Source organism: Apus apus, chromosome 1 (assembly GCF_020740795.1).
Source record: "Apus apus isolate bApuApu2 chromosome 1, bApuApu2.pri.cur, whole genome shotgun sequence".
In the NCBI taxonomy this organism is placed as follows: Eukaryota; Metazoa; Chordata; class Aves; order Apodiformes; family Apodidae; genus Apus; species Apus apus.
The window spans coordinates 25,055,467-25,078,490 of record NC_067282.1 but is presented as its reverse complement, the minus strand read 5'-3'; the positions used below and the strand labels follow the sequence as shown (position 1 = coordinate 25,078,490).

At 38.5% G+C, this 23,024-nt stretch overlaps 1 protein-coding gene across 1 annotated transcript in view; it reads left to right on the top strand.

Annotated features, from left to right (window-relative positions):
• Positions 1–23,024, top strand: part of CCDC169 (coiled-coil domain containing 169) — a 70,281-nt gene that overhangs the window by 11,941 nt on the left and 35,316 nt on the right. Inside the window, exons 5-7 of the mRNA XM_051608528.1 lie at positions 10,819–10,917; positions 11,117–11,170; positions 15,828–15,904. Of these exons, the coding sequence (XP_051464488.1) occupies positions 10,819–10,917; positions 11,117–11,170; positions 15,828–15,904 (230 nt within the window). The remainder of the gene's footprint in view (positions 1–10,818; positions 10,918–11,116; positions 11,171–15,827; positions 15,905–23,024) is intronic.

Sequence of the window (23,024 nt, the reverse complement as noted above, 5' to 3'; positions counted from 1 at the left end):
GACAGGCATGAGAGAGTTCCAGTGGTACAAACTATTTAGTCACTAATTTCCTTTATGTCCCAAAAAATAATACAAATCCTCATACAGTACTTCCAAAATAATTAAGGAAGGAATGCCTTCTCTCTGAAGTGTAACATGATGTGAATTTTACTTGCCCCTCTTAAACATTCTGCATTCATTTTTTCACATTTTTTCATTAAACGAGTTTTGATGAAATACGTGCTCTCTGCAAAGCATAATTTCCCATGTAAGCAGAAGGAAAATTATTCCTTTCTCTCACCTGTTCTGCAAGAAAGAATCCATAGATAGTGGGTTTAGGATGCAAATACTGAAAAGCATGCTACAAAGTCAGTTCAGAAGAGCACAGTCCTGAGAGCATTGCCTTAGCAACACTCTAGTTTAAAGACTAGCCAAGGAACCAAGGTTTCTGTGATAAATCACTTATTTTTGGGAATGTCCAGCACCGTAGTTGTGAAAATTCTGACATAAAGGGCCAGATACTTGCTTTGCAAAGCTGCCTTTCTGAGAGCACAGTGACCACAGAACTGAGACCCACACACAGCCACCTCAGGGTTTTTGCTGTCAATTTTAAAGTGTAAGCAGAATGTGTGAAAGCTCACACTGTAGAAGTCGTTGTCAACAACACAAGAGGGGAATCTTGGGTTTATGTAAAGACACAATGAAGACTTTGTATTTCAGTAGGTTTGATTGTTGCCTATAGGGAACATTAGCCCTTTATAATGGAATAGGAAATGTTGACAATTCTCCTAACAAGTCACTGTTAAATGAACCTTGTTGCTCTTGCTGGATTAAGTCACCAGTAGCTCTAAGGGAGGAAGAAATCTGGTAGCCTATATTTTCATGAAACTTGAAATTATTTTGAAGAAAGTTCTGTAGTCTGGTCTGACTGCCCTAAGCTGTATCCTGTCTTCTCACTGACTTCTCCTTCCTACTCCTTTCATCTGACCTCAGACAATATTTTGGATGTCTGTAAGAGACCTTTTTGGTTTGCATTTTTTCCTTTCCTTGTCACATTGGCATTCTTTGTTCCTCCTGGTGGCCTTGCATAAACCAGCAGATTCTTTTACTCAAATTACTTTGTAGTATTTCCAGAGGCAGAATACAGTTTGTATTTCAAAGAAAGCAATCAGAGAAAAACCTTGCAGTCAAGTGACATTATTACTTGGCAGTTCTCAAGAATTCCTGAGCAATTGACTGTGACCCTGGGATGTGTTCTGGAGAAAATGTACAAGGAAGCAATCGCCAGCCTTTTTCATGCCTAATTGGTGAGATACTATGTGAAACGTTTCAGAGTTAGTGGTAACTTGTTCTGTCAATCTGTACCACAGCAATGGAGGTCTCCTTTTTAACTTCCTCCACCTTCAAGTCAAAAGATAACGTCTATGATTAATGCTGTGGAGACCATTGTCATAAGGATTTAGGGTAGCAGTGCCCCACACCTATTGCACTTAAGAAGCCTGAACTTTACAGCAGATCTCTAGGCTGAATTCTTTACCCTGGCCATTGATGTCTGGTGCAAACAGGACACAGTGCATTCATGTAGTTCAGCTCTCGTTCTGGCTTTGGATATAAAGATGATAATATCCACAAGAGGGCTCTTGGCATTAAGACAAGTACAGGGAGCCTTTCCTCACCAGTACTGAAGCAATTACAGGATCTAGGGTATATATTATATATCAAGTGCATATTGCATGTAGAAATACCCTATGCTAAATAATTTTTATATTATCATTTTTTCAGTAATATATGACTAGTATGTTTATTGATGTCAACATAAAATCAAATTCAGTTGCAGTAAAACTAAAGAGGTAATACTTGCTCTTGATGAGTTTAAAATGATATGTTAAAAGATTCAGCTAAATCAGATGATGAATGTCAGCTCCTGGTGTTGGATGGAAGGGAGTTTATTTTCTAAACAAAACTTCATTTGATTTAAATGTCAAGTGGAATGAATTGCAAAGGCTTCCTGTGTTGTAGGTTTTTTTTTTACACAAGTTACAGATGTATTGCTGCTGTTCTAAGTCATAGAGAAAAGTTAAAAAGGATTAGAGCTGAAGCAAATTTCCATAAGGATCAATAGTCTGCGTGAGCTAGGCTCTGATGAAAGCAGGTTTGAGCCTCTTGATGATGTAATGGATTTGTCACCTTGTCTGTTGTGAAATCATAGAATGTCAGAGTCATAAAATTCCAGGTTGGAAGGGACCTCAAGGATCATTTGGTCCAACCTTTTAAATGATAGATAGACATTGTCACCTCTGTTGCCACTGGTAACAGGACAAGGAAAATTCCAGAACGAGAGCAACTTATAAGGGGGCCTTAAAGTTCAGCTGCAGTATCATTCTGTATAATTTCATTTTCTGCCAAATGTTAAACCAAATATTTAACTTTAGTTGAATGAAAAGAAAATTGTGTGAAAAGGGATCTGGAGAAATGCTGTTCCCTTTGTGAAACTCTGGGCTTTGGTCACTGCTGGACACAAGACTTAATGTATAATTACTCTGAGAGTGAATCTTGCTAAGCCCTGCAAAATTCCGTTACATAAAGAAAATGCTCATTTAAAATCTCAGTGTGTCTTTTAGCTTACCAGCTTGCTCAGGGTTCTTTGACATGGACGACTTACTGAAAACTAAGGATCTTAAATTCTTGTTAAATCTCTTAGTCATCTTATGTCTTCTTTTCAGAAGACATTGTCCAGCTATTCAAGGCTTAGTAATAAATCTAACCTTAAAAAACATTTCCATATTCAGTTGAATGACCACTAAAAAGGTTTTCCAGAATTTATCTTGTTGGTTCATCCTGGAGTTCTGCTGGCAATTTCTCCTTCTGGGGGAGTGTTGCATAGCTGGGAGGCTGCTTCTGATGCTCTTGAGCTCTTACTGGTCCTTGCTTTGAACTGAGGCTTTTCTGTGCTCCAAGAAGTCTGTGTCACTGTATGCTTTAAGCTCTGTTTTCTTTGTGCCTTTGCTTTTGTGTTGTTTTACTATATTAAGCACTAAGCTGATCATACTAACATAAGCATTGAGAATTGAATCTGTTTCAGTGGGGTTTCTTTCTGCTTGCTTCCCACAGAATTCAGGAGAGGCAAAATCCAGCCCTTAATGATTTGGCTGAGTTCATATGCTGGTGTTTCTCACTTCTTGATTTTTGTTGTGCAGCAGCTAAAGCCTTCAGGTATATACGGTCTCAGTTAGTTCTTCAATTACTGCCTTGAAAGTAGAGGTGGGAGGTAACTTACAACCCAACCTGGCTAAAGCAGATCTCCAGAAGCTCTGTGAAGTTTTACCATTTAAAATTTTCTTCTGTCTGCTTTTGAAATTCTATTTTGTAGTTTTTGAGGACTTGAAGAGGTCTTTTAGTTGAGTAGGAACATCTCTGCTGCTAGATTCCCATAAGAATTTCAGTATTGCTGTACTGAGTTCTGCATCATCAATTAGGTGTGTAGACCCAGGAACTGAAGTCAGAAGGCTGAGGTAGCTGCCCAGTTTTCCTAGTTATTAACTGGGAGAAAGGCAGCTAGATTGGAATTCACAACAGAGCGTATCATAGAGATGGAAAACCAATGGGAAGTTGGTAAGAAACGCTCAAGAATTGGGTCTGAAATCCTACTTCCTTTCCAGAAGTAGGCATAACCTTGCAGCCTTTCTCACTTGTTCCTTCACCATCCGTGTAAATTTTGCATTTCTGATTAACAGCATGGTGTCAAAATTATCTCAAAGCTACGTAAGAATGATGGCAAGGGCACTCTCAGGATATAAAACACTATGAATTCAAGCTCTGAGCGTCACTGAGGACTAAAATATATTAATTTATTTGTGGGTTAATTTTGAGTCTGTTAGATAGCAGAGCATTCCTTCCTTGTAATGCAGGTGGAGTGTGCTTCTCAGGTTGTGCTCCAATAGTGAGATGACTACTGGGAAGCTTTGCTTTGAGATTCCTTAAAGAGTTTCAGCAGCAAACTGAGCAGCTTGATTAAGCTTGTGCTTATGAGCAACCACAATAGCAAGAGCTCAGATGCCTACCTAAGTTACAAAATCAGATGTGAAGAATCCAAGACATTGCATAGATTGCTTTAGTAGTATTAGGAAATTAAATACTGCCTGAAGTGCAATTTAGACTTTAGTCCTTTTTTTTGATTTGGGGCTTCACTTCCCAATCTGTAAATTTGGAGTAATTTATAACTTTCTTGTTTCACAGGTGAACTATAAACATAGGTATATTACAAATTATGAGGCACCCAGATACTGCAAGGATGGTGACTGTATAGTTTAGTCACATTATCAACCTATTTCCATCTGCTTGCTCATCAGGAGCAGTGTAGTGCACCATTTGTTTGCTTGCAGTTAGATATCGTCCTTGCTCCAGAGCTGAATGAATGCCCAGGCGTCTGTACTGGACCAGCTGCCTTGGCATAAAAAAATAGACAATGCTTCTGAAAAGATTAAATTAAAAAAGATCTAAAAGGAGTTTATTTTGAAGGTGAAAAAAACTAAAAAAAAATAGCTGAGTACCATCAGTGAGGAGATATTACATTGCTCTGTTGTGATTAACAGCTGCAACACCAACTCCTGCTGTTTTGTATTAATGCTGATGGACAATCTAGTGAGGAAGTAAGTAGTGGGCTGTGGATTAATATAGAACAAATCTGGTGAGCAGCATAAACTTCTGTATTTACTGTATTGAAGCTTACTGTAGTGGTACAGAATATGTTGTAGGTGGTACAAAATATGTTGTACAAAGTATGTTGTCACATGGTTATAATATTTAATGTGCAGTCAGGTCAAGACTGACGCCTTCTCTGATTATCTTTTTTAATTCTGAACAGACACTGATGTTTTTCATGAAATATCACATGACCCTAGTGGAATTTAGCCAAATCTTCTCTTTAATCTGCAGCTTACTTTTTGTCCTTGAATTGGCCAACATTGACTGTATTGGCTGTTGGAGCTTTCTGTGTTAGGACAAAGATTTCATCTGCATCCAAGGTACTTAATTAGGAGAAAAACAAAAAACCCCAATTCTTTTCATGTCTTCAGTGTTTCTGTTATAACAGATTAAAGTTAACAGTTCAGTCATGTGTGAAACATACTTAAAAGATATAGCTTTTCTGTATATCTTTTCTTTTGTTGTTATTGTGGTTTTATTTTTACAGTGGGAGGGGTTATTCTCTCTTGGCAACATGATTTAAAAGTACTGTGGCTTTTGTCATGCTCCTGCAAAATCATGACTTTAATGGTAATCATTCCTAGGGAAATCTCAATAACAGCCAGATTTTTTTTTGTGAAAATAAAATTTGGAGCTGGTTAAGTAACATGTTGTACAGAAAATTACAAAAAAGAATAAAAGATGCAATGATCTGCAAATGTTAGAAGGGAGAAGAGTGGAGATTTCAAACAGGCAGATGTGAAAGGCACGTGTGTATACTTGGTGACTGGCAGAAACCACTGGTAGGATTATCACTTTACATGTCCAGGAAATAGAATGGCTTGATGACGTCCAAAGTCAGAGATACAAGTTATGGACCTGAGATGAAAATGCCCTCAGAAGCATGACATGATTCTTTGTGTAATGACAGATGACATTTTTAGATTCAGTCTGAACCAGACCAAGAATGTGCTAGGCTGGATGGGTGCCCTAAAAAGTGGAAACTGAACAGGTCTGACCAAGGTACTGACCAAGAGGTGGCTGACACAGTTGTGACAACAAAATGAAGCTCACAGAGTTTTGAGTTTGGAAAGGATGTCTGGAGGTTGCCTTGTCCAACCCCCTTACTTAAGCAGGGCCACCTAAAGCCAGTTTCCCAGGATCATATCCAGACTTTTAAAAATATCTCTAATGGGAGAGACTCCACAACCTCCCTGAGCAACCTCTTCCAGTGTGTGGTCACTCTCACAGTAAAAAAGTGTTTCCTGAAGTGCAGAGGGAACCTATTCTGTTTCAGCTTGTGCATTGCCTCATATTCTGTCATTGAGCAACATTGAAAACAGCCTGGCTCTGTCTCCTTTTTTTGAACCTTCCTTCCAGGTAATTACATACTCTGATAAGATCCCCCCTCAGCCTTCTTTTCTCTAGGCTGAGTAGTCCCAGCTCTTTCAGTCTTTCCTCACAGGAGAGATGATCCATTCCCTCTTACCCTTCATTGAACTTTTTCCAGTATGTCCATGTCTCTCTTGTATTGGGGAGCCCAGAGCTGGACACAACACTCCAGGTGTGGCCTCACCAGTGCTGAGTAGATGTGAAGAATCCCCTCCCTCAACCTGCTGGCAATGCTTTACCCAATGCAGCACAGGATACCATTGGCTTATTTTGCAACAAGAGCACATTGGTGGCTCCTGTTCAACCTTATGTCTACCAGGACTTTTTCTGCTGGGCTGCTTTCCAGCTCGGCAGCCTCCAGTATGTATCAGTTCATGGGGTTGTTCCTCCCCAGCTGCAGGAGTTTGTACTTCTGATTACACTTCATGAGGTTCCTGTCAGCCCATTTCTGAAACTTGTTGAGGTCCCTCTTGATGGCAGCACAACCTTCTGACATATCCTCCCAGTTTGGTGTCATTTGTAACCTTCCTGAGGGGACACTGCCCCATCATCCAGATCATTAATGAAGACATTAAATAGGACTGAACCCAGTACTGATCTTTTAAGGCTTACATTAGGTTTGGATTTTTTTTTACCATTAGCAAGAATTCATAAACTCTTTGAGAAATAGACCACACATCACAGAATCACAGAATCACAAAATCACAGGATCTTAGAGGTTGGAAGGGACCTATGGAGATCATCTAGTCCAACCCCCCTGCCAGAGCAGGATCACCTAAGGCACATTACTCAGGACTGCATCCAGGTGGGTTTTGAATGTCTCCAGAGAAGGGGACTCCACAACCTCCCTGGGCAGCCTGTTCCAGTGCTCTGTCACTCTCACAGTAAAGAACCTCCTCTGTTCCAGTTTGCACCCATTGCCCCTTGTCCTATCACTGGACATTACTGAAAAAATCCTGGCTCCATCCTCCTGACACTCACCCTTAACATATTTGTAAACATTGATGAGGTTGCCCCTCAGTCTCCTCCAAGCTAAAGCGACCCAGCTCCCTCACCCTTTCTTTATAAGAGAGATGTTCCACTCCCTTAATCGTCTTTGTGGCTCTGCACTGGACTCTTTCAAGCAGTTCCCTGGCCTTCTTGAACTGAAGGGCCCAGAACTGGACGCAATATTCCAGATGCTGCCTCACCAAGGCAGAATAGAGGGGGAGGAGAACCTCCCTTGACCTACTAACCACACTCTTTCTAATACACCCCAGGATGCCATTGGCCTTCTTGGCCACAAGGGCACATTGCTGGCTCATGGTCATCCTCCTGTCCACCAGGACCCTGAGGTCCCTTTCTCCTACACTGCTCTCCAGCAGGTCAGCCCCCAGCCTGTACTGGTGCATGGGGTTGTTCTTCCCCAGATGCAAGACTCTACACTTGCCCTTGTTGAATTTCATCAAGTTTTTCCCTGCCCAACTCTCCAGCCTGTCCAGGTCTCGCTGAATGGCAGCACAGCCTTCTGGTGTGTCAGCCACTCTTCCCAGTTTAGTGTTACCAGCAACTTGCTGAGGGCACACTCTGTTCCCTCATCCAGGTCATTGATGAAAATACTGAACAGTACCAGTCCCGGTACTGACCCCTGAGGGACTCCACTAGTCACAGACCTCCAACTAGATTCTGTCCCATTAACCACAACTCTCTGACTTCTTCCTTTCAACATGAATACTGGCCTTCTGGATCTGACACTTGCATTATAAACAGAGAAAAACTTCCATGAAGAAAGAAGGGGAGAATATTTGGAGAGAATCATATTATCTTCCTTTCCATGTTTATTAGGGAAATCTGATAAATAAGGCATAGCAAGGCATCAAGGTCATGAGGAGAGATAACTGATTGTTAGAACAATGTTGAGGTAGTCAGAAAGTCAAGAGATTTAGCCATTCTGACTAGCGAGAAACTTAAGTTAGAAACAAAAATTTAAAAAAATCTGAAACATATTTATTTTACACAGGAGACCTAAGCAGACAAATGGAAGAACCTGACTAGCCTGAAGTGTAATAACATTGATATGAAAATACGATGAGATAACAAGTATTAAAGCTATACACTTGGCAGGAAAGATCAAAACAGAGATAGGTGTGGTATTGTAGCAGATGTGAGAGAATTTTGCATTAATATTTTTAGTTCTTTCTTCATCATCTGTTTGGATTAATTAATCTTGAAGATGGATAGGAAAACAAATTTAAATCACAGTAATATTGGGCAGTAATATTGAAATATATATTGAAACAATATGACTCACTTAAACATTAGGACACCAATATTTTCTTTTCTATATGTTGATGTCTACCTCTTGGCTGGATCTTTAATTCCAACTGCAGGCAGTGCAGGCCTCATTAATACAGTCAGCTGAGTGTAGAGAGTTGTATCTAAGTGTATCCAAGTAAGCATCTTCAGTGGAATTGTAGTGTGAAAAAAGAGCCTTGCCCATGTTTCAGTGCAGAGTAGCCTACTGCTCCTCCAGAAGGACATGTGTCTTCTGCAACCTGTGTGTCATGTCTGCCACACATTAATGTCTTGGACACTGTAGGGCATCACACATGGCAACTGAGTTGAGCTCTTCAGCTGTTCATCTGAATGAATCTCTGCAGATTGGTTGTATTGACTGTGACCCTCAGTGGGAACTTAGTTCACATATGAACACTCAAATTTAGGTATCCTCACTTCAGACTGAATCCCGTCCATACAGTCAAATAGAGATATGTTTAAATTTGGATGGATTAATTTGGAAATCATATTAGATTATTTCTGGAAATTGTATCGCATGGTACTTGTAAATAAAAACTGAAAACCAAGTGCCAGTAATAGTGATCAGACACAGATCTCAGTGGGTTCCATAGTTAACATATTTTCTTAGAAAATACTGAATAAAAAGGAGGGAATGCTGGTTTAGATTTTGAAAATCTAGAAAAACATCAGAGAAAAGCCAGTCCTAAAAGCTGTCAGATTGAGCGATCATTTATTAGTTTTAAATTAAACATGTATATATTGCTTAAGTTTTCAGTAAACAATAAAATGCAGGATGAAGGAAGAAATAGCTAATGTCTGCAAGTGCTTGGAGGAGGAAATGACAGTAACCAAAATCTAAGGAATTAAAGGAAATGGGTAGTCTGTTTCTTAGGATTCTGAAATAATTGGTTTGCTACATTACTGATCTGATAGCAAGTGGTTTTAATAAAGCTGTGGATTATGGCATTGTGTGCATTGAAGAAATTTATTAATTTTTGTGCATGTGTGTTAAGATAGAGAGTAATAATTGTTGCAAAACCAGTCTGAAGGAGAGATTTATTAACTGTGGCTACTGGTGGGCAAATCTGTTGACATTCTATGATGAGAAAGTAGATTTGTTGTCACAAGAAATATAGTAATCTTGTTCACTGTAACCTCTGATAAAGATACTGTGTCACATGAGAATTGACTTGATTTGTATTTGATTGCTTTGGAGAAACTTAAAATTAGTAGGTTTGTTGAAGGAGCAAAGAGCTGGCAAATGGAAGATGATACCAGTGACTAGTGAAGGAAGCTGCTGGGAAAGTACAGGCAAAGTTGTTCCACAACCAGATTTGGGACTAATGTTAATATTTAATGCATGACCTTGATACACCAAGTAGAAATAGATCATGATATCTTTCTCCTGATACCAATTAGGTGATACAGGAATCTAGATGTTGTTTAGAAAAATAATTACACTGAAGACTATATTAATAAAAATGAGATTCAATTTTTATAGTGAAGACCAAAAGATTTAGGAAATAGTAAACAAATTATGTTATGAGTTGAGAGCTGATGGCCTAGACATACCTTCAGAGGAGAATCTGGGTATTGCAGCTGATTCCATGTTGACTGTGAGCCATCACCTTGCAGCTGTAAAAAGGAAAATGCAATCCTAAAATTTCTCAGCTTACTTGTCCTGGTAAAATTAATGTTGAAAAAAATGTTCCTGTTTTCTGACTGTGCCTGCTGGGGCCAAACACTAGGGAAGAAGCAGTTGTTAAACATAATTTCAATACAAGAACAAACGAGAATAAACTGACCTTGGATAACCTGAGGCAAATAATTTAAAAAGCCATCTACTATTAGAGGTTCCCAATAGGAATGTCTCTTCTGGATGGAGTGGATCACTTTATGAAGGGGATTGTAAGGAGCAGTTTCCTATGTTAGAAATGGAGGAGGACCTGCTTGGGTGTGTGTTCTACTTGCACTACACAGCAAACAAAGAACTGGCCAGTGTTTTGTCCACAAAATACTGCTTTCTCACCAAGTTATGATGGGTTACCTTTAGTATCCCATGTGCCTCTTCAGCCAGCTCAGCAGCTCTCTCAGCAAGCGTTTTGAAAACAGATGTGCAGGGGAGAACTGAAATCTTCCTCCTACTGAAAATGAGCCATCAGAGTGAACTTTGGTTAGAAGTAAGGAGCAATTCTGGCTGGTCATCACAAGGTAACTTAGCTAACCTATCAAGGAGCAGCAGTGTGGAAAACCGCATTTGTACCATTTTGACACAGCTGAAATGTGTAGTGCATAACTGATCATTGTAGCATTTGGTTAATTGCTTTTGTCTCTGCACTGTGCTAGGCAGAACGAGGTAAACAAAAAGTTCACAAGAAGCAAATCGAACTGCAAACATCATAATGCTTGAAGAATAAGGACTGTGGTGATATCTTTATACAGAATGGAAATATTTGTAAAACATTGTTTTATTTGTTATAACCACAGGGTTCCTTAAAGGAGGTTCTTAAACAACTACAAGAAGAGAAGAGAAGTCTCCAGAATCAGCTAAAAGACTATGAACTTCGGCTGGAACAAGAAGCAAAGGTTTGTAATCACTGTATGTCTTTATCTCCAAAAGCCATTGTGCTGTCTGACAAACAATGTGTGTGGAACACACAGTAAAATAGTTCCACGAAATACATCACTGGAAAAAAGCTCAGCTATATATTTGTTTATTCCTATACGATTCAACTTTTAAAATATTTTGCTTAATGGTAGCCTGTATCCCTTATTTTGAATGTAGGCTTACCACAAAGCTAATGATGAGCGGCGCATGTACCTCTCAGAGATCTTACAGGTAAGAAAAAAACTGTGTGGCTTAGGAACTTTAAAAAATCATTAAGCTTTTTTAATACAGCAACAGCATCTGTTAATGCCATTAGGTCAAAGACTTTTCTTACTTCATTAATCTAACAGATCCATTGGAAAAGACCTAGAAATTGAAAGATTGCTACAGTTTGTTTATTTTTAAATACTTTTTTTTGCTTTTCTATCCATTGAGAGTTAGTTGTTCCCAATGATATTCAATGTACCCTTAGCTGAGAAAGCTGAAGCAATTTTCTGATACTTACTTGCTCATCTATTAGTCACAAGACTGCTGTGCTAACTTCATGTTTCAGTTGAAAAGAACAGAACCAAATTATTAGCAGTAGTGACACTGACCTTAACTACCAGTTCCTCTTTTCTGTATTTCTCTTTTTTCTTTTAAAGACAAACTAGCCAGCCAGCTCAAAATGACAATGTAACATGTATTTCTATTGATTGTATAAGATCAGGGACAAGATACCTTGATTTTCTTAAATCAGAGGTTAAATTTTATTGCCTCAAATTACGTAATACTTGAAAGTTGATACTTCAAACTGGAGGAACCTGTAAAGAAACCTGTAAAGATTTCTCATGCTTCTTTTTTCTGAAAGAGCTTTTAATTCCTGAGTAATGCAGAAGTAATAGCTTTACAGAATTACAGAGTTGTCAGAGTTAGAAGGGACCTCTAGAGATTATCTAATCCAACTCCTCTGCTAAAGCAGCATCACCTAAAGCACATTACTCAGGACTGCATCCAGGTGGGTTTTGAATGTCTTCAGAGAAGGGGACTCCACAACCTCCCTGGGCAGCCTGTTCCAATGCTTTGTCACCCTCATAGTAAAGAAGTTTTTCTCATATTTAAATCAACTTCCTATGTTCCATCTTGTGCCCATTGCCCCTCATCCTGTCACTGGGAACTACTGAAAAGGGTTTGGCTCCATCCCCCTTACACACACCCTTTAGATACTTATAGGCATTAATAAGGTGTCCTCTCAGCCTTCTCTTCTCCAGGCTAAATAGTCCCAGCTCTCTCAGCCTTTCCTCATAAAGGAGATGCTCCAATCCCCCAGTTATCTCTGTTGCCCTCTGCTGGACCCTCTCTAGTAGTTCCCTGTCTTTCTTGAACTGGGGAGCCCAGATCTGGATGCAGTATTGCTGATGTGGCCTCACCACGGCAGAGTAGAGGGGGAGAATGACCTCCCTTGACCTACTGGCCACACACTTCCTTATGCACTCCAGGGTTCCATTGACCTTGTTGGCAATAAGGACACTTTACTGGCTCATGGATGATTTATTATCTGTCAGGACTCCCAGATCCTTCTCCTCAGAACTGCTTAGTGTGGTACTTGGAAATGACTGTCACTGAATTGCTGTCATAGCTAACTGGGGTGAACAGCTGTAATTAGCAATGTTTCCATGTGTTTGCACAGTGGGCAACTGATTCTCTTATGTGGTTCATTGCTGCTTTGGGAAATTTCATAAAATAACCTTAAAGCTGAAACCAAGGAAGAGCCTAGGAAATGCCCATGATAATTGTCCGTATCTTTTGCATTAACAGTGGAACCGGGAACTGCTGGAGAAAGAAGGTAGGAAATAAAAGATAATTTTATTACTGAACATGCTAGCAGGAGTTCCCGTGTTCAGCTGTCAAGAAAAGCACTTAAACATACATAAAACATTATTTGAAGTTTTGCCGCTGTGATTTCAGAATCACATGTGAGCAAAACAAAACTTCTCAGAGTGATCTCTCTATCCTTAGTCCTCTGAATGTTAAACAGCCAATCTAAGGTAGCTGTAGAGGGATCTTCTGTAATTTGTGGAGAGAGAGAAGCATGTTTAAGGTACAAACCATCACAGTTGTTTTAGATCAAGATGAAATGACATATCTGGGCCAGGGGCTTAGGGCCATGAAGATGATCAGAGGGCTGGAGCACCTCTCCTATGAAGACAGGCTGAGAAAGTTGGGGTTGTCCAGCCTGGAGGAGAGAAGGCTCTGGAGAGATCTTATAGCAGTCTTCCATCCCTGGAAGTTTTCAAGGCCAGCTTGGATGGGGCTTTGAGCAACCTGATCTAGTGAGACATGTAATCTGTCCATGGCAGAGGGGTTGGAACTAGATCATCTTTATGGTCCCTTCCAACCCAAACCATTCTGTGATTTTATGATCTCACTTCCTGAGCTATAAGCAGAGCTTAGGAGAGTAGTTTAGATGAACATCTACCTTTTATATTGCTAATCTGAACATGGCAGTCAACCTAATCGTGGTTAACTCTTGGTTGCAAAAGAATCAGTGGCTCATGTGGTCCCTTCAGGTCCTGTTCTGCTATGACTTCAATTTGATTGTTGCTTTTACATTCTTTTAAAATATACATATCTACGCTCTCTCTTTTATGAGTTCATTTTAACAGTAGAAGCAGAAAAGAAATTACATTCAGTCCAGACTCCTTCACATGTATTAAAATTACACTGTTCTAGAGTCTTCACAGTGATGTTCGCAGCAGTTGAGTTAGAAGGATTTACCCATAGACTAACATTTTCCATACATTCCAAAGAAAATACACTACAGGATACTGCTATCCTGTGACAACAATGCATTTCAGTGACACTCTTAGTTACAGATAATAGATATAATGATTTTTTAGGCCTCTTTTTCCTCATTATGTTTGTAACTTTTCTATAGCTCACAGAACATAACCTAATACTAGAATGGAAGTTTTTACTTGTAGGTGTTAAATAATCTGAGGTGTTTTGGTTTTTTATCTACTTTAAGATCCCTCCTGAAGCTTGGAGCAGGAGCAGAAGAGAGGAGTGCTTCTGAGATGCCATTAGATTTATTTACTTTTTTTTGAGTGCTTTTCTGCTTTTTTTACAAAATATATGTATCTTCTAAGTGCTTTTGTTGTTTGTCTTGTCTGGACCCATAAAGATATGGTCAATTTTAAATGATAGTTTTAAAATAAACTCAAGATTTCCCGAACTTGAGAATTGGTCCTGGAGGCACCGATGGTTTATGGTGTATTTTTGTTTGCTTTTTTAGTTTTGTTTTCAACCTGAAAAAAAATGTTAGTTTGGCATTCAGACTCGACACGTCTCAAAGGAGTTTTTGGTAGTATTCAGAAATTGGTTTGAGAAGCAGTCAAAGAAGAATGATAGCAGGTTTTTGAAAGGACCATTCTTTCAGGTCAGCTGTTTACCACCCATTTTGCTAGCATAGTAGAGTCTGACCTGTGACTGGGATTTCTTTGCAGAAAAAGCCCAGAATTATGTGGATACAGCTGGAAAGCTACTTGTGCAACAACAGCTCATCTTAGTTGGGATAGGCCTGAAGTAAACTCTACCAGCAAAAAAAGTGCTGTGGATAATAATCACATATACTGGAGCCTTTTATTCATATAAAAATAAAAAAAAACAGTGAAGGCAATTGTAGCATAGGTCTTGCTTCATGTGTCATTAATCCCATCTGCTCAGAAAGATGATGAGATATACTAGTCATAGCCTTTAATACTAGAGTTCCTTATGTGCAAAAGCTTCCTTGCTTTCAAGGAAGTAAATCTGTGCAGATTGATTCCATTTTTACACCTGCACTCTGAAAAGACTCAGACTTCTTTATAGCTGACTTTGCTATGACTGGGTGAGGAATATTTGCATGGAAGCACAGTAGAAACCATTGTCCTGTAAGCAGTGAGATGTGCTTCTTTTCAGTGCTGTAGTTTTTTTCACAAGTGAAGTTTTTTCACACATGCTTATGAAATCTAATGTAATATGTAATGTAATATAGTTTAACAGTCCAAACCTTGAGCCTTGTTTAGATAGATGCAAAATCTAGCTATAGGCTTTCAAAAAGTCTTCACTAGCCTGGTGTAGCCAATACATCGTATGTCATGTATGTTATATATTTATTGCGTGTTCCTGATAGTTCTGTTTAAAGAGCCTGAGAAAATTCTATTCACTTAGACTAGACAGCAAAGTGTGCACAGCAACCAGACAAGCCCTGAACCTTCTGTGTTTTCTGGCGTTCTGTCCATGGTGTAGCTGTCCCCCTGGCAGATAGTTTTAGGAAAGGCAGCTGGATGTGCCAGTGAGTGCTGGGTGAGGACTGCACTAAGGAACAGGAGAACAAACTGATGTAACCCTGCTCAGATTCTGCTAAATGCAACACCAAGGGTGACAACTGGCTTGGTTTGTTTTTTTTTCAGTATGTCCAGTGATGTAGACATGCAAGAGTATGCAAAGTTTTCCCTGCTGTTTTATTTTTTTAAAAGTAGTTTCTGTACTTAATTAATGGTTTAATAATTCAGAAGTACTACTAAGTCACTGTAATGTTTTTTTTCCTATTCAGGGAAGTATGTTAGGAATATGATGCTGCTTCATTGAAAATTTGGAGCTATAGGCAATACGACCAAAAATACGCTGATTAAAATGACATATTCTCTGATTGTCCAGCTTAATAAATGATGGTATTTTTGCACAGCAAGGGATTTTGGCATGTGTTCAGTTCCCCGAATCAACAAGGCACCAATATAATATGTGCTTAAAGTACTTTAAGGCAGTAAGACCTCATTGGGTCAAAATTAGATTAGAAAAATTTCTCTTTTTTAGCTGTGATTATGGTTAGAATGTAACTTACTTTGTAAAAATTTGGCTATTGCAGACCTCAGCTACACTTAAAATGGTTGAAAGGAAAAAAACAGATGCTGTCACAGGCAAGGGAGAAAACCAAATGCTGAGGTAAATTTCCTTCATATTCCCTCTGTTTTCTGGTTTGTGGCTTGTTGGGTTTTCTTTTTGCTCAGTACTATGTTTTCAGTATTGCAGCTCTCTAAATGGTAAATATCACTGAGCGTAATCTGACTGGCGAAGTATTAATCTTAACATCATTTTTTATACTGCTTTTCAATTAATTTTAATACTAAGTATGTTGCAATATTGAAAATACATATATTTAAGTGGCATTTAGAAATCTTACAATACCTCTGATTTTCTTCCCTTTCAATCTGTGGTTAAAATGGAACAATTTTTTTTCTATATCACTGCAGGGTTTGAGCAACAATTATACCTTTAATCCACTAAGAGTAATTCAATTAAATAATGCCTTGCTTGGTCTTTTTTAGGCAATAGAGATTGTAAAGCTTTTTGTGGATGATAATGTGAGTGGTTTAAAATGACAACATATAAAGGTTTCATTGTTTAAAAAAGATTTCTATTTAGTTATTTGGGTTAGAAATTTAAATTTGAAAGAACTCACCAGCTTCAAGCTATATAGAAATAAAATGTGTTTCTGATTGTAGTGCTTGTGAGAAAGCTTGAAATTGGAGGAGATTTATTTTTTAACTGAACTGAAAATGTTAAGAATATAAAGTACAAAGAATATAAGGAGTCACATCAAAAGTGTGTTGGATCTAGTATCCTGCCTCCAGTGGCCATAATTAGATGCCTACAAAAGTGTGTAAGCAGGCAGATTTGCTTTTGGAGCTTTCCTAAATACTTTATATTTGGAAACCTTCTGCTCTAGTATGGGTTCTATATATTTTGTATCTCACAGTAAATGCTCTTACATGAGCCCACATACCTATATTATTAAAATGAGCATGCACAAGACATACTGGGAACATCTGAAAATGTAATGAGTTAATTATAAGCATGAAATTGGGTAGACATATTTGCTTACCAGCTTTATCCTTCCATTCTGTCTAAGCACAGAACCACAGGATTTCAGAAATTGGAACAGTGGATCTTCATGCTCCAGGAGAGGATTTAGTAGAACATGAATTAATGGAGTAGAAGATGAATTAATGTACTTGAATATGAATTAAAATTTTTAACTAAAGTTTCTCAATACAGAAAAAGGCCTGTATGTGATTGAGGTACCCCATATACAGCCAGTTTGTTGCTTCTGGTCCCAGTGATGTTCAAAGTAGCTCATGTGGAGAAGGTCAGGAAGCTAGAACTGGGAGAACTCACTGTCTCTGCTGGGAGATAAATATCATCAGCCAGATACTGAGATGTGCTGAGGGTTAGCACTGATCTGTGATTGTGCTGTGAGGTTTTTTTGTAATTTATTTTGGTAGACCATTACTTACCCAGAAATTGTATGACAGTGTATTTCTGTAATTTTCTTTATATCAAACAGAAGAAAATAAACTGTAAAAGAAAATAGTGTCCTGTAATTGCTGGACTCAGAAGGTGCATATTGTAACAAAATGCCCCTTTCAACCCATTTTCACTTACCAGATTTTTTTTAACTTCTTCAAGTATTTTACACTTACAGAGGGAATTGTTGATCTTTTACATTTTCCTCAGTGGCAAAGGATCCAGCTTGCAAAGCACTGGCTTTTCTAACCAGTGACTTATCACTTTCAGGCCAAACTTTGGTCTTAGTTGGCAACATGGAGATAAGAATGGGGATTTGGCATAGTTTATATTTTAAGGAAATACTAGAGTGTAAGTAAGTTTCCCTTGGTCATCACAAGATAAACACGGTCATTGTTATATTATTCCTTTCTATTTATATTTCAATGTATAGCCTGAAGGTTGTTAATTCAAGCTGACATTAATGAGAAATAATTTCATTCAAATAAGACCTGCATTGCTGAATATAAATATATTCTTGAGAATAATTTGAAAATTTTCTATCCAGAGTTCTTATCTCAATTCTGTTGCATTTCAGAAAATGCTTATCTTCATTGGATTTAAAACTACATTAAGAAACTATGTTTAATGTTTGTTTTAACTATAGGTTCAGGTATGTAGAACCCAACCAGTATACTAAAGCTACTGTGAAACTTTTTTTGAGTGGTAATTGTAAACACTAATTATTGATTAATTCAGTTTTCTGGCCATCCAAACATAGAAGCCAAGTTCAGTAGAGGTCCTTTTTATAGTATTTCACAGGACCAGAAGAAGATAAGCAGGCTGACAATTGGGAAAAACAGGGATGTCATGATGACTCATGTCCCTAAGGAGACAATTTAATGTCATTCTGAGCCCTTACTATTATTGTGAGGCATATAGCAGGGCTTAAATAACTCAGGTTTCAATACTGCACTGGCTGCAACTACCTGGCTTCAAAGTCCATAAGTCCAGCTGATTTTGAGTGGAAAGAGGTTTTGCTTCCTGCAGAGTTCCACCCAGACATACACTGCTTTGTCCAGCTCTACAGTGATCTACAGATTAATCAATTGATTTTGAGTAATCAGTTGATTTGAATTTGAATAATCAAGTGAATGTTGAACAAACTGGGGCTTTGGGTTCTGATCTTCCAACCTCTGAATAGGAGCAGCTCCGTATCTCTGTGGGGGCAGCTGTCCCTTCAAGACCATGACTGCTCTTAAAAGCTGGAGCAAAGGATGTGTCAATCTCAAGGAGACTAGTGAGCCCTAGGGACAACTTTGTTGGCTGTTTGCCCAGAAATTTCAAATTTGCAAAGGTCACATCATCACAGCTTCTATGGCATAACAAAGTATTTCTCTGGCTACCATCATGAGTATCATTATGTGATGACCTGATATGTTTCCCTTCAGAATGCCTGTTGCTTGGGAAAGGCATTGAAACCCTGTACATTGTTGTTAGGGCATGTAAGGTGCTCTCTGGCCACTGCAGTAATGATCAGGGAGAGAAACAAATGTACGTTGCATGGCAGTAGAGATACATGCTGCTTGTTCATGAGAATGACCCATCCAGTTTGTGGAATCAGCATTCTGCCCCTTGAGATTTGTTGACATTCCCACTGATTTCTCTTAGAATATCAAGATGAAAACAGGTCTAGTAGGGCTCATGTAGGTGATGTATGTATGTATGATGAATATCACTTCAGAAGTCTGCTGGCAGCAGAAGATTATGGGCTCAGCAGTGGAACACCTGCAGAAAACTGGGACTGCATCTACATGAAGTGTTTTTCCATTTCCTAATATGGATTCTGTAACTGCTGAAGATGTTTCCTTAGCCAATTATCTTTCTCTGTGTGCAAATGTTTAGTATGCAGTTCATGTTCTTCGATGCCATCATTTAGTTAGCAGGAAGTAGTCAAGAATCATGAGATGAGGATTGAGCTTTTATGCAAAATAATTCAACGCTCTTGATAGCCTGCAAATCCAGAAATATACTTGTTGTTTTCCTCTCTCAGGTGTATTAATTCACAATAGTAATCAGTTATGCAAATATAAAAAGCATGCAGATTTCTGGTATTTGAAGCTTCTAGGGGGTGTGATGCTTGATGACTGACTTCAGCCATTTTATTTCAGAGGGAGATGCAGTGTTCCAGGAAACCTGAAGATGGTCAGTCCTCAAAAAGGATCAATTAAAAAGACTGTACGAACGACACAGCTCCCAAAAATAGAACACTGATTTAATATTAATTCCAAGAACTTCCAATCACTTAAAAAAATTGATTTAACTGAAAATTTCTAAATTGAAAATGAATGTATTTGTGCCTTATTGTAATACCAAACCCAGACTGGCATGTCTTCTTGGCTGCCTTAACGTAAGTGTTCCTCTGCCTAACAAAATCATTCTTCTAGTTGCCATCTCTGTTCTGGTGATCTCTGACCCTTTCCATTCTGGTTCTCATCAGCAGTTCTGTGTCAGGGAGTTGGAAGCCTTGGGTAGCATTTAATAGCTTTATACATTGGCAGATCCTTGAGCTCTTTGACTGCACAGCAATTACTGAAAACAAACAAGCCTCTTAACATTTTTAACTTCTCAACCAACAAGAAGAAAAAGGCAGAGTGATGTAACCTGAAGTATTATCTCACCACCCAAATAGTAAATATCAGAAAAAATTCCATCCAAGGGCATCCCATTCAGTATTAGCACCAAAGACACTCTCAAGTAGTGTGATGTTGGTACAGCTGACCATGCTATTTAATATGGCTTTTAAAGAGACTGACAGCATATTTTACTAGCCAGTCTGATTTCTTACATGATGCCATACCATGGAGTCCTTTTACGGTATAAAGTTGTTTTGTATTCCATGAGCTTTCTTACTCCATCTGGCAGATAAGACAATACACCTCAAATACAATTTTTTTTAAAAGCTGGATTGCTACAGATCCTGTGTGGGCCACCACTTTCTGTTTGCATGGTTTAGCCATTTACAGCTACCTTAGACACTAGTAATGGGGAGAAATGAAAGGAAAATGGAGCAGTTTTTGTTTAGGATTCTTCAGAGCCTATCTTGTGGAGGGGTTATATATATATTTAACACGCTGTTTACACATGATGTTTCCTGATATTGGTATGTTGCTATTTGAAATTTGAACTCTCGGATGAACCTTTGTATCCATAGTCAGGTTCCATAAAATACCTGTGTATTCTTCTGTGGCAGTGATCCATGTATTTTTAGGGTCCAAATAGTGCCAGTCTTTACTATTATCTCTTCAATGAAAGTAGACCTACTTTATATTTTCATTCTTAAGTATGTAATTATTGTTGCATTATAATGACTTACATTTTAGTCATTAAACCAGTAGAATTTTTTTAAGTGGCAACAGGAAAAATGTTTTGGTAATGAAGCTTCAAGCCACTGGGTTACATCTTAAAAGCTCTTCACAGAGAAAATGCTGTTGATTGACTGCTTTTTGTTATTTTTAAGAGCATCCCTAGCTCTTTGCAGTATCTAATAAAGCTTTTTGCTTCCTTAAGAGCAGTTCTATTAGGTCCTTATTACTGGCAGCATTAAAGTGAGGCTGTATTTAAACTCATACAAAAAGATCAATGATGTCATTCTAAAATGCAGAGAAAGAAGACCTGCAGTGTTGGACAGCAGTATTCCGCTGGAAACATCATGTTGTTCTCTCGCATAATATGAAATTTATTACATGGATTTCTAATGTGACCATGATGCCCCTGGTATGATTCTTTCATAAGCAGAGTGGTCTGTCTGGCCAGTTTTTTCCCTGCAGTTACAGCTGAAAGCACAGCACAGCTGATTAGGTTAGCACTCCTCTGTTCCTGTTTTTCACATGGAAAGTTTCCAAATTTTAGCTGTGCTGGCATTTGTTACTGTGGAGAAGGAGAGTGAAGGAAGTCACCATAATGGTCCTGTTGGCATAAAAGACATCTGCAGCAGTGACAAATTTTCAGTTCTTGGATTCATGGAGCAGACATTTACTACTGCTGTCTCTAAATCAAAAGCAATGCACTCAAGCCCAGCCCTTGTAGCACCTCAAGGTTACTGGAGACATTGAACAAATGTGGCAAAATGGCATTTATTCACAGCAGGAGACTTGGATGCTTCCCTCATGAGTAGTCCTCACTGGGGACTTTGTTTTTTTTATTTGTTTTTGAATCCCAAGAATATCCATTTATTGGTACAGTTTGGTACAGTAATGGCCTGAGGAGAGGAGCAGACTATGTCCTTCTTAGTCCCTGTGGCAACTTGGCAGGAACAAGTTCAGGATTTGAAACTTAGTATGGGAATGAAGTCCTAAAAATGTATTTGTTCTAATCGTGTGTCCAGCTGTAATGTTTGCTGTGCAAAATGTTTTGAGTTCTGGACTCTTACTCTTTAGACTACTTGGCATTTCAGTTTCCCCCCACCTTTTTAAAATAAGGACACCCCGATGTTTAAGTTTGATGACTCAAGTTTCTTTGCAACAGCAAAAAGATAACTTTTGGGTTCAAAAATGTTGTGATGTTTCTTTGGGCATAATAAAACTTTTACACTCCTAGCTTTCCCAAACCACGTTGGAATTTTTTGTTTGGTGTTTTTTGATGGATGAGCATTTTGAAATTCCTGGATGTATCTTGCATGGACATTTCTCACTGCTGTTATGCTGTGCTGGGAAATGGGGTTTGTGTACATTTGCAGCAATGAACAGTTACATGTACAGTTACAATATCTTCTATATGGATATTTCAGAGCGTTTAGGAGTAGTTCATCCTTCAAAGCCCAGTATGTACTATCATTCTCATTTTAGGCACAAAAGGCTGAATCACAGAACAAGGTTTATTGCACATAGAGACAGGAGTGTAGTGGTGTCTGGTTTCTCCCTAATGTCACAACAGGGTGATCTTTTGTAATGTTGTGAACTGTTCCAAGGTAAATTCTGCCTCCTCTGAAGTCTCTGTGCATCATATTGTAAATGGTGGGCGAATCTGAAGACAAAAATGGGAAAGTGAATAGCTGATGGTCGTGGTCAGTGACTGAAGGGAGCTGAATGTCAGAGGAAGAGAGGATTAGAGCTGAAGGTTTGAATCTGTCCAAACTTTTTCTGCAGCGCAGAATGTAATTGGGATGCCAGATGTACTGGTTGCAGTATGTAACTGTCTTTAATTGATGGACTGAGAAATTTGATATCCCAACTCTTGGGACTTGAGAGTATGCTTCCCTTACATGGTTACTCATGAAACTCCACGGATTTGAGATGAGTAATGATTTTGAGGCAACTATGGCATTTCAAGTATTTACCCATATTGGTGCTGGAAAATACAACTTAAGAAACTCAAATAGTAGTAAGCAAACATTTCTTATTTCCCAAATTTCCTTTTTTTTTTTTTTTTTAAGTCTTATGATTTAAGAGGGTATTTAGTAATTATGCCTCTTTTTAATATATCAGTGGAGCACAACTGTATTCCTCTGTGATAGAATAAAATGAAAATGTTTACTGGATAAGCATTGACTGTTGTGGTTGATTATTATGTAATAATGCAGTATAATCACAGACTCCAGATAACTCATATTCAGGATATTATGAACAATAAGCCAATATTTCATTGCTCAAATACTTTGTTTAAGGGGTTCTCCATGTATATGACTGACTAGATGGCATGGTTCGCCAGCTTCCCTGATTCCTATAGTATTCCATCTCCAGTGGTAAAGATGAGATGTGTAATTTAGTCTTAATACATT